Source organism: Tamandua tetradactyla, chromosome 1 (assembly GCF_023851605.1).
Source record: "Tamandua tetradactyla isolate mTamTet1 chromosome 1, mTamTet1.pri, whole genome shotgun sequence".
NCBI lineage: Eukaryota > Metazoa > Chordata > Mammalia > Pilosa > Myrmecophagidae > Tamandua > Tamandua tetradactyla.
Window position 1 is genome coordinate 15720271 of NC_135327.1, and position 12862 is coordinate 15733132.

The 12862-nt window shown below is 34.8% G+C and overlaps 1 protein-coding gene across 5 annotated transcripts in view; it reads left to right on the forward strand.

Moving 5' to 3' along the window:
- NDRG3 (NDRG family member 3) overlaps positions 1 to 12862 on the forward strand; it is a 166785-nt gene that overhangs the window by 120865 nt on the left and 33058 nt on the right. For all 5 annotated transcript variants that reach the window (XM_077169479.1, XM_077169516.1, XM_077169507.1 and 2 more), the window contains 2 exons: positions 601 to 687; positions 6328 to 6384. In XM_077169479.1, coding sequence (XP_077025594.1) covers positions 601 to 687; positions 6328 to 6384 — 144 coding nt within the window. The remainder of the gene's footprint in view (positions 1 to 600; positions 688 to 6327; positions 6385 to 12862) is intronic.

Below are 12862 nucleotides of genomic sequence, written 5' to 3' on the forward strand. Positions count from 1 at the left end.
AGATTTTATTTTCAACTATTTACAATTTCTGTGTTTATCACATTTTGTACAGTGAGCATAATCACTATAATCAGAGAAACAAATTTGAACATAAGCTAGAGAGTTTTGGAGTTTACCTCTCTTCCTATTGATTTTTAAATAAGAAACTTAAAAACCAAAAAAAGCCTTCTGGATGATGAGAGTCTTCTGGGAGTGGTATCCCCTAGTTAGATGATTTCAGAAGAAAACTTCAATAAAACTGCTATTGAGTTTATGTGAAGTAGTTCAAAGGAACTTCCCCATCAGGAAAGATATGTCATAGGCTAAACAACTGCAGAATCACCAGATGCCTTCCTCCACATAGAAATAAAAATTTGTCTCCCTCATGGATCCTTGCAAGCCAGGATCATTTGATAGCAAATTAAAAAACTGGTTTCCAAATTGCTAAGTCAGATTTAAAAAGTTATTTTCCCAGATATCCTCCGTAGGACCTCTCTGTAGTCTTGCTTAAAAATCTGAAGCATTAAGCCATAGTAACACATGATTAACCGAGCTACTATTTTTTTTTAGAAGAACCCTTGAGATAGAACTTTTATGCAGTTGTCTTTATCTCTCTTTCAGCTCAATCATCCAGAATTTGTGGAAGGCCTTGTGCTTATTAACATTGACCCCTGTGCTAAAGGCTGGATTGACTGGGCAGCTTCCAAAGTAAGCACCAAGTGGTGTCCATCAGCTCATCATCTCTTGGCCCCTTCTCAAAATACCTTTTTTTTTCTGAGTTTTTGTTTACTTTTATATAGTCAAGGGCAAAAAGTTTTACGTTTACAGCTAAGTAAATGTTTACATATGTGATCATTACCCAATCAATATATAGACTGTTTCCAGCCACCTAGAGGGTTCCATTGTGCCTTTTCCTAATTGGTACTTCCCTTCCTTATCAGAAATAAGTATTTTTCTGACTTTATCACTGTAGATTGGTTTATCTATTTTAAACTTCATATAATTGGAATCAAGAGTAAGTATACTTTTGTATCTGGTTTCTTCATTTTATCTGTGAGACTCAATCCATGTTGTGTGTAGCAGCAGCTCTTTTCAGTTGCTGTTTAGTAGTTTAATGTATGAATACCAAAAATGAATTGTTTCTGTTTGGTTATTATGAATGAAGCTGCTATGACCATTCTTTTTTTGAGGGATGGGGGTGCATGGTCCTGTAATTAAACCTGGGTCTCCCATATGAAAGGTGAGCATTCTACCACTGAACCACCTGTGCACCCTTGAACATTCTTTTAAATGTCTTCCAGTAGACATACATTCATTTTCTCTTAGGTCTATACCTAGGAATTGCTGGATTATATAGTTGTTTTATGTTTTGCTTTAATCAGTACTGCCAAACTGTTTTCCATAATGTTTGATCAATTCACACAACTACCAGCAAAATTCATTCTCCGTATTCTTACTGATATTTGATATTGTCAGTCCTTTTAAGTTTCGTAAATGATGAACAGTTTTATTTGTAATATTAGTTTGTGTTATGTGATACCCATCATCAAAATATATTTATTTTAAAAAAAAAAATTTTATTGTACTTTTTTTAAATATTTTAATGTTGTCCTTGAGCACCTTTTCTAAAACTTAACTGACATTTGAATATCCTCTGTTAAGTGCTTGTGAAAGTCTTTTGCCTGTTTGTTGTTGTTGTTATTACTTAGTTGTTTTTTTTTCAATCAGGTTACTAGTCTTATTCTTATCAATTTGTAAGATTTCTTTATATATTCTGCATTGAGTTCTTTGCTGGATATGGATATCACAAAAATCTCTCCTAGTCTCTGATTTGCATTTTCTCTCTCTTAATGAATGAATGAATTACTCCGTTCAGTAAACCCAAAAAGCCTATCTGTGCTGTTGTTCCCAAAGACATGGATTTTTTGGTGTTTGCTGTCTGGAAAATGAAGGAATTTGACTTCTAAATTTGTTCAAGGAGTTAGGAAACTAAGGAGAATGTTAATGACTTTGCAAATATTAAACAAACAAAAAAACCAACAATATCAAACCAGAGGCAATAAGGAAAAAAGCATCATATTTTATCTCATTTGCCTCGATCTCACCTAGACTAAATACAATTCACAGTTTTTTTGATTGGAAAAAAAAAAGCAGTTCTGAAACATTTTCTTTGCTGAAAAGCAGTCATTATTACTGATGGGGCTTTAGATTAAATAAGTAATGTTATAAAGTTTTCCAGAGAGAAAAATAGCCTAACCCTTCACTGCCTACTAAAAGATGCCTAATATAATAATCCTATTTTTAAACAAATTTTAAAACACATTTAAGTTGCCATAACTGTTCATTCTAATTCATTAACGATATTCACAAATGCTGCCACCTAGTTTGTCAGATGTATCTAAACTCTTTATTGATAATTCATATCACAAGATCCAATAATTTCATATCTAGGAACTTATCTGAGGAAATAATTAGTGATTAATACTTACAAAGATTTAAATACAAAGATAATAATGTTTTTAAAAAATTGTGGCAGACACTGTTCTTAAATTTTTTTATATCTACTTTAACTTTTCATTCTCAGAACAATCCAGTGATGTGGTACCATTATCCCACAGAGAATTCGAGTCTTCACCTAAGGCTGTACAGCTGATAAGTCACAAATAAACATTGTTTATGAGACAAAAAGTTAGAAATTGCATAAGTGCCAATGATCTAGGGATAGGTACAAAAAACTGTGATACAACCATAGACCTTAATACTATGCAACCATTGAAAACTATTTGGTTTTTTAGGAAATGAGAGGTTCTCATAATGTTAAGTAATAAGCAGACTTACAGCTATATACATGATAATGTCCTAATTTTGTTAAAAACATTAGGGAAAAGGGAAAATGTGTTATTTTAACTGATAGCATTATGAGTAATTTTTATATTCTTTTTCATCTTCTATATTTTCCTGATTCTCCATTGCAAACTGTATTACCTTTATAATTATTTTTAAATATAAAAATATTCTACCTAGCAAACTGGATTCTACCAGCAAACCAGATTCTAAAGAGTGTAACTATCCATTTTCATGTATAACTTTTGGAGAAATGATGCATACTCTACCTTTAGATGAAATATACTCACAATGCTATTGTCATATGCTGTGGAAATTCTTTCTAACAGCCTGACTTATTTCAGATTTGTTCTAATTCCTTTCCATATGTGGGTACATTAAAATTTACCTGTAACAAAATTTATATTTTGACTAGTGCAGTTCCTAATATAACTTATGTGAACAGCTTAATTGAATACCATAAATACCTGGAACCTTGAGTAGGGCATAAGATTTTGTAGGTTTGTCCAGAGTGATGCCCCATAAATCCCAGAGTGATTTGAACAGTGAATAAAAAAAATATTTGCAAAGTCCCTTTGGGGGAATGGTGAGAAAGGGGGGAAATTCAGCTTCCTCAAGTGGAGAATTCTTTATATTCTCACAAGTAGTGAGGACAACCAAAGCAATAGGCTGAGCCCCCAATCTTGGGGTTTGTTCATATGAAACTTAACCCCACACAGGATGGGTCAAGCCTACTTAAAATTGGGCCTATGAGTCACACCCAGGAGAGCCTCTTTTGTTGCTCAGATGTGGCCTCTCTCTCCAGCCAACACAACAAGCAAACTCACCACCCTCCCACTCTCTGCAAGGGACATGACTCCCAGGGGTGTGGACCTTCCTGGCAACATGGGACAGAAAACCTAGAATGAGCTGGGACTCAGCATCAAGGGATTGAGAAAACCTTCTCGACCAAAAGGGGGAAGAGCAAAATGAGACAAAATAAAGTGTCAATGGCTGAGAGATCCTAAACAGAGTCAAGAGGTTATCCTGGAGGTTATTCTTATGCATTAATTAGGTATCACCTTGTTAGTAAAGATGTAATGTAGAGGCTGGAGGGAAGTGCCTGAAAATGTAGAGCTGTGTTCCAGTAGCCATGTTTCTTGAAGATGATTGTATAATGATATAACTTTCACAATGTGACTGTGTGATTGTGAAAACCTTTTGTCTGATGCTCCTTTTATCTGTCTTATCAAGAGACGAGTAAAACATATGGAATAAAAATAAATAATGGGAACAAATGTTAATTTTAGATTGAAATGCTAGTGATCAAGAAAGGGAAGGGTAAAGGGAATGGTATGTATGAATTTTTTTCTGTTGTCTTTTTTATTTCTTTTTCTGAATTGATATGAATGTTCTAAGAAATGATCATGATGATGATATGCAACTATGTGGTATTGTGAATTACTGATTATATATGTAGAATGGAATGATATGTTAAGAATGTTTGTGTTTGTTTGTAGTTATATATTTTTTAAAAATTTAAAAATTAATTTAAAAATTAAAAAAAAAATTTACCTGTAACAACCTTATAAAATTAGTAAAAAATTCCAGAAAGGTCTTATGAGTATTAAAGCATAAAGTAACAACCTTATAAAATTCTTATAAAATTTCAGAAATTCCTTATGAGTATTCAGGCATAAAGTGAAATTGGTTATTTTTCTAATTATTCTTATTTTGTACCCTATGAGTCATTGATAATCCGAATGAAGATTTTTGGACTTCTTTTGTCCTTAAATCTTTCTGCACTATGTGATCGTGCTCTGCCCATGTCCATGTATCCCTCATCCTACTTGCACCCCTAACTCAGCACATCACCTCTGGTCTAAGTCAGCAGTAGGAATTGAGCATGAAACCAAAGAAAACTTAAGGGGAGTCAACTCCAATTTGAGCTGGAAACTTTTCTGAACATAGATGATAAGTCTTTGGATTTATACAGAGTGCTGAATTTATTAGACTGTGATATGCATCATTTTCAAATGGGAAAAATTAGGAGAAAAGAGATTCAAAACACAAGAACATTCTGTTAACATAACATAACTATATCCTTCCACACCCTGAAATGAAGTTAGCAAAAACTAGAGGAAAGAAAAAGATATTGTTTTGTCTCTTGGATAGCTTGGGGGGGTCAGGGTGTGCTTTTAAGTCCATTCCTCTCAAATGTTACTCCAATGTTAAAATACAAGCCATGATAAAGTAGCAGGTAGCTGTGAGTTAATCAGTAGGCCAAACCCTCAATCTTGGGGTTTGTTCGTATGAAATTTATCCCCACAAAGGATAGACTAAGCTACTAAAATTAGGTCTAAGAGTCACCCCCAGAGAACCTCTTTTGTTGTTCGTATGTGGCTTATCTCTCTCTCAGCCAACACGACAAGCAGACTCCCCGCCCTCCCCCTGTCTATGTGGGACGTGACTCCCAGGGGTGTAAACCTCCCTGAAAATGTGGGACAGAAATCCTAGAATGAACTGGGACTCAGCATCAAGGTATTGAGAAAACCTTGACTGAAAGGGGGAAGAGAGAAATGAGACAAAATAAAGTGTCAGTGGCTAAAAGATTTCAAACAGCCAAGAGGTTATCCTGGAGGTTATTCTTACGCATTTTATAGATATCCCCTTTTTAGTTTAAGATGTATTAGAGAGGCTAGAGGGAAGTGCCTGAAACTGTAAAGCTGTGTTCCAGTAGCCATGTTTCTTGAAGACGAATGTATAATGATACAGCTTTCGCAGTGTGAGTATGTGAGGGTGAAAATCTTGTGTCTGATGCTCCTTTTATCTACGATATTGACAGATGAGTAAAAAATGTGTATTAAAAATAAATAAATAATAGGGAATAAACGTTAAAATAAATTGAGTAGATTGAAATACTAGTGAACAATGAAAGGGAGTGGTAAGGGGTATAAGAAAAATATAGGGGGAAAAAGTTAAAATATATCGAGTAGATGGGAATACTAGTGGTCAGTGAGAGGGAGGGGTAAAGGGTACAGTATGTATGGTTTTTTTTCTTTTTTCTTTTTATCTCTTTTTCTGGAGTGATGCAAATGTTCTAAAAAATGACCATGGTGATGAATATACTACCAGTGATATTTTGAGCCATTGATTGTACATCATGCACGGAATGTTTGTATGTTATGTTCATGTTTGTATGTTGTTTTGGTTTGATAAAAAAATAAATTAAAAAAGAAAAAAATAGCTGTGAGTTCTGTCTTGGTCTCAGTTTTTTTGAAGAAGGAATGGCTAGTGTTTGCTTCAGCTACCTTTTTCACAATAATCTATATTTTGTTAGTCTAGAAGGGAGATTTTTGGTTGGTTGTTTTCAACTTGTTTCTTGTTCTCATGTTTCTTTGAAACATGTATGAACCTGAGTTGGATTTTTTTGTTTTTTGAGGGTTAACATATATACACCAAAATGCACTAATCTTAATCTTATGTATGCTTACTCCATTGACACAGGTTTTTTTTATCTTTTAGCTCTCGGGACTGACAACCAATGTTGTGGACATTATTTTGGCTCATCATTTTGGGCAGGTAAGTGTCCAGTCCATCCAGGAGAGTTGTGTTATTAACTTGTAATATTTAGCCTCTGGAAATCAGGGGATACCTCAGAATTTAACTGATCATAGAAGATGATACCTCAAGTATCACGTCAGGTGCATGTGGCCTAGCAAAGGCCAATCCATGGAAGAGATATTATCTTGGTGCCACATGACATTTGGAAAGATGAGAGAAAGCAACATCTTTTCCCCACCAGTGCCCTGTAAGGAACATGCCATCTGTTAATGTTTGCCAACATCATATGCCTTACCAAACATCTTTAGAGCCATAATAAGGTATAAGAAAGGTTTCACAGAAATTTCAGAGAAAAAAAGAAACCATGAAATGTTAGTTATTAAGGAGCCTTAGAGATTATCTTGCTCAATTGCCTTGTTTTGCTGGTGAGAAAACTGAAGTTCACAAAGAGGAAGTGATAATTATCACATGGATAATTGTCAGGTAGAGAGGGGACTCAACTGGTGGTGGCAAGGGGGGGGGGCCTCCAGTCCTCTTTTACTAAAAGTAAGTTGAATGACCTATGAAGCATGATGGAATAAATGAGTAGTGAGGTCAGAGAGCTGTGAGATGTCTGGTATGGAGATATGGAAACATAAATAGGGATTATGTACACTCAACTGCAGTCTATAGGGATAATTTCAAATATTTTTAAATGAAAATGGTAGGTGAGGAGAAAAACTAGCATTTACTGAGTACTGAATATAAACTGGACACTGTGATAAGTACTTTAGATGTGGACAGTCTAGGTTATTTTTTACATGGTACAATTAGCATTATTTTCAGATGAGGAAACTGAGGACCAGAGAGGCAGAGATAAGTTATCACCCTTATCTGGATAGTAAGTAGTGGAGCTGATGTTTGAAATCAGGTCACGCTTACTTCAAAATCCATAGTCATTATTTTCTTTTATTTAGATTATATTTCTGTCGAAGTCTTAAGTTCACATATATTTGAAAGAGTACAGAAGTCCTACAGGGCTCAATACAAAGAATCTGCCACCCACCTTCTTTTCTCCTTCTTAGAGATAGCCGCTTTTATCTCATAAGCTGATTCTTCTGGGTTTTGCCTCTATATTGCTCTCACTTTAATTGAGATATACAAATAATGAAGTAAGTGTACAACTCGTAAGTATATCTCACTGACTTTTTATGTATGTATATACTCTTATAGCCACCCAAATCTAGATATAGAGTATTTCCATCACCTCAGAAGGTTTCCACATTCCCTTTTTTATTCACTAACCTCCTCCAATCCCCAAAGAAGGCATTCACTATTCTATTACCTTTATAGATTAGATTTGCCTTTATTGAACTTCATATAAGTGGTATCATAATATGTACTTTTCTGGATCTGGCTTCTTTTTTTCATCCTACTGTCTTTGAGAGTCATCCATATCATTTGATGTATTAGTACGTCATTCTTTTTTATTGCTATGTAATAGTTCATTGTATTAATATACCACAAATTATTTATCCACTCCTCTGAAAATATTTGGGTTGTTTCTTTTCTTTTTTTTGACCTTTATGAATAAAGTTGCTATGAACATTCTTATACATATCCTTTTGGACATATGCATTCAATTCTTTTTACCTCATCTTTTAATATGCTTATATTGCCACTTTTGATTTCTCAGTGTAGGTATTATTTGTTAACTTTCCTTTATGGAAGGCAATTTATCTCTGTATTACTCAAGCACACCCTGGCCCCATGACACATTTATATTTTGCACCACCTATCCTGCCAATCTAGTTATAACTTGGGTTGGATCATTTCCCAGAGTTTACACTATCACATCTGTCGTCATGTTATTAAGAGCTGAGCCATGACTACTTTTTATTTTCTGTACAACATTTTGTATTCTCTTAACTTTAATAAATGTCCTGGGTTTTTGTTTTTTTGGGTTTTTTGGGTTATATTAGTTGCTTCCTCTATTTTCAATAGTTCAGCTGCCAAACTCTCCCCTGGTTATATAAATCTCCTGGTCAGTACATTCAAACACATTAGATAGTCCATCATTTTCATCTTATTGAAGAAGTCTCTCCCATAGTATTCTCACTTGCTCCTGTTGTTACTGGATACTATCTTTGCCTGTTGCACAGATTTTGCTGATCTCCCTTCATCGTTTTCCTAACATAGTCTTTTTCCCTTTTCTATTGGATCCCCTATTTCCTAGTTCCCACATTTTTGTCTTGATTAACCCTTCATTTTAGCATAGTATATCTTTCAGTAAGAGATGTCTAAAAGTATTATCTTTATTTATTTATGAAACATAGCCACATACAAACACATTCTTACCATACGGTTATTCCATTCTTGTTATATAATCAGTAACGCACAATATCATCACATAGTTGTATATTCATCATCATGATCACTTCTTAGAACATTTCATCAATTCAGAAAAAGAAATAAAAATAAAACAGAAAAAAATTCATGCATACCATATCCCTTACTCCTCCCTTTCATTGATCACTAGCATTTCAATCTACTAAATACATTTTAACATTTATTCCCCCTATTATTTATTTATTTTTAATCCATATATTCTACTCGTCTGTCAATAAGGTAGATAAAAGGAGCATCAGACACAAGGTTTTCATAACCACACAGTCACATTGTAAAACCTGCATTATTATACAGCCATCTTCAAGAAACATGGTTACTCGAGCACAGCTCTACATTTTCAGGCAATTCCCTCTAGCCTCTCCATTATACCTTAACTAAACAGGTGATATCTATTTAATGCATAAAATAACCTCCAGGATAACCTGTCGACTCTGTTTGGAATCTCTCAGCCATTAACACTTTATTTTGTCTCATTTCACTCTTCCCCCTTTTGGTCAAGAAGGTTTTCTCAGTCCCCTGATGCTGAGTCCCAGCTCATTCTAGGATTTCTGTCCCACATTACCAGGAAGGTCCACACCCCTGGGAGTTATGTTCCACATAGAGAGGGGGAGGGCAGTAAATTTGCTTGTTCTGTTGGCAGAGAGACAGAGGCCACATTTGAGCAATAGAAAAGATTCTCTTAGGGGTGACTCTTAGGCCTGATTTTAAGTAGGCTTAGACTATCCCTTTCAGGGTTAAGTTTCTTATGAACAAACCCCAAGATTGGTGGCTCAGCCTATTGCTTTGGTTGTCCCCACTGCTTGGGAGAATATCAAGAATTCTCCACTTGGGGAAGTTCAGTTTTCCCCCTTTCTCACCATTCCCCCAAGGGGACTTTGCAAATAGTGTTTTATTCATTGTTTAAATCACTCTGGGATTTATCGGAACATCACTCTGGACAAACCTTCAAAATCACATGTCCTACTAAAGATTCCATATATTATGGTGTTCAATTAAGCTGTCTACATAAGGTATATTAGGAAATATATTGGTCAAAATATAAATTTTGTACCGAATAAATATTTTTTGCTTTAGTCTCACACATCAGTTAATGTGTTTTGAGATATTAATTACCATCTGTTTTCAATACCCTGCAGTATTGACATTCCTTTGTTCTTCCTCATGCAAAAAAATGTTTAAATTTGTACATTTAGTTGCTATCATTATACAGTCTAGGCATTCCTAGATTATACCATCTCAGTCTTTATCATCTATGTTTCCTTCAGATTTATTTTGTGCCCCCAAGCCTCTTCCCTCTATCATTCTCACATTCAGCTTCATTCAGCGTTCTAACATTATTGTATTGCAGTTAGGTAGTATTGTGCTATGCAGTTCTGAATCTTTACAATTAGTCCTGTTGTGCAATCTGTATCCCTTCTGCTCCAATAACCCAATATCTACACTGTTTCTATCTCCTGATGGTCTCTGTTACCAACTGAAATTCTCCAAATTCATTCACTAATGTTAGTTCATATCAATGAGACCCTACAGTGTTTGTCCTTTTGTTTCTGGATAATCTCACTCAGCATAAGTCCTTAAAGTCCATCCATGTTGTTACATACTTCATAACTTTATTCTGTCTTACAGCTCCATAATATTCCATCGTATGTATATACCACAGCTTATTTAGCCACTCATCTGTCTATGGACATTTTGGCTGTTTCCATCTCTTCACAATTTTACATAATGCTACTATAAGCATTGGTACGAGAATATCCATTTGTGTCCTTGCCCTCATGTCCTCTGAGTAGGTACCTAGCAATGGTATTACCTGGTCATATGGCAATTCTATACTTAACTTCCTGAGGAACCGCCAAACTGCCTTCCACGGCAGTTCTGCCATTTAACATTCCCACCAACAGTGGATAAGTGTGCCTCTTTCTCCACATCCTCTCCAGCACTTGTCGTTTTCAGTTTTATTGACAGTGACCATTTTGGTGGGTGTGAGATGATATCTCATTGTGGTTTTGATTTGCCTTTCCCTAATAGCCAGGGAAGTTGAGCATCTTTTCATGTGCCTTTTGGCCATTTGTACTTCCTCTTCTGAGAGTGTCTGTTCAAGTCTTTTGCCCATTTTGTAATTGGGTTGCTGTCTTTTTGTTCTTGAGTTGAACAGTCTCTTTATATATTCTGGATACTAAACCTTTATCTCATATATCATTTCCAGATATTGTCTCCCATTGTGTGAGCTATCTTTTTACTTTCTTGATGATGGTCTTTGATGCACAAAAGTGTTTAATTTTGAGGAGTTCCATTTATTTATTTATTTCTTCAGTGCTCATGCTTTGGTAGTAAGGTCTTGGAAACCACCTCCTATTATAAGATTTATAAGATATCTCCCTACTTTTTCTTTTAACAGTTTTATGGTCTTAGATCTAATGTTTAGGTCTTTGATCCATTTTGAGTTAATTTTTGTATAAGGTGTGAGATGTGGATCCTCTTTCATTCTTTTGCATGTGGAAATCCTGTTCTCTAGGCACCATTTATTGCAGAGACTGTTCTGTCCCAGGTGAGTTGGCTTGACTGCCTTATCAAAGATCAATTGTCCATAGATGAGCAGTCTATACGTGAATACTGTATTCAATTCTATGGTCAGTATATCTATCTTTATGCCAGTATCATGCTGTTTTGACCACTGTAACTTTGTAATATGCCTTAGCATGAGACCTCTGACTTCATTTTTCTTTCTCAGGATATTTTTAGCTATTTGGGGCACCTTGCCCTTCCAGATAAATTTGGTTATTAGTTTTTCTATTTCTGAAAAGTAAGTTTTTGGGATTTTAACTGGTATTGCATTGAATCTGTAAATCAGTTTAAGTAGAATTGACTATAGTTAATCTTCCAATCCATGAACATGGTATGCCCTTCCATCCATTTAGGTCATCTGTGATTTCTTTTGACAATTTCCTGTAGTTTTCTTTGTATAGGTCTTTTTTCTCTTTAGTTAAATTTATTCCTAAATATTTTATTCTTTTGGTTGCAATTGTAAATGGAAATTTTTTCTTGATTTCCCCCTCAGATTGTTCATTACTAGTGTGTAGAAACACTACAGAATTTTAAGTTTGATCTTGTAGCCTTCCATTTTGCTGTACTCATTTATTAGCTCTAGTAGTTTTGCTGTGGATTTTTAAGGATTTTTGACATATAGTATATCATCTGCAAACAGAGTTTTACTTCTTCCTTTCCAATTTTGATGCCTTATATTGATTTCTCTTATCTAATTGCTCTGGCTAGAACTTCCAACACAATATTGAATAACAGTGGTGATAGTGGACACACTTATCTTGCTCCTGATATTAGAGATAAAGTTTTCAGTTTTTCCCCATTGAGGATGATGTAGGTGTGGATTTTTCATATATTCCCTTTACTGTGTTGAGGAATTTCCCTTCTATTCCTATCCTTCGAAGTGTTTTCACTGTGAAAGGAGGATGTTGAATTTTGTCAAATGCCTTTTCTGCATCAATCAAGATGAACATATGGTTTTTCTGCTTTGATTTGTTGATATGGTGTATTACATTAATTGATTTTATGTTGAACCATCCTTGGATGGATGAATCCTACATGGTCATGGTGCATAATTCTTTTAATGTACTGCTGGATTCGCTTTGCAAAAATTTTGTATGTATATTCATTACGGATATTGGTCTGTAGTTTTCTTTACTTGTAGTATCTTTGTCTGGCTTTGGTTTGAGGGTGATATTGGCTTCATAGAATGAGTTAGGTAACTTTCCCTCCTCTTCAGTTTTTTTGAAGAGTTTGAGCAGGGTTGATACTAACTCTTTCTTGAATGTTTGGTAGAATTCACATATTAAGCCATCTGGTCCTGAACTTTTCTTTTTGTGGAGCTTCTTAATGACAGATTCAATTTCTTTACTTGTGATTGGTTTGTTGAGGTTGTCTTTTTCTTCTTGAGTCAATATTGGTTGTTCATGCCTTTCTAGGAAGTTGTCCGTTTCATCTGCATTGTCTAGTTTATTAGCATAAAGTTGTTCATATTATCCTCTCATTATTTCCTTTATTTCTACAGGGTCAGTGGTAATGTCTCCTTCTATTTCTGATTTTATTTATT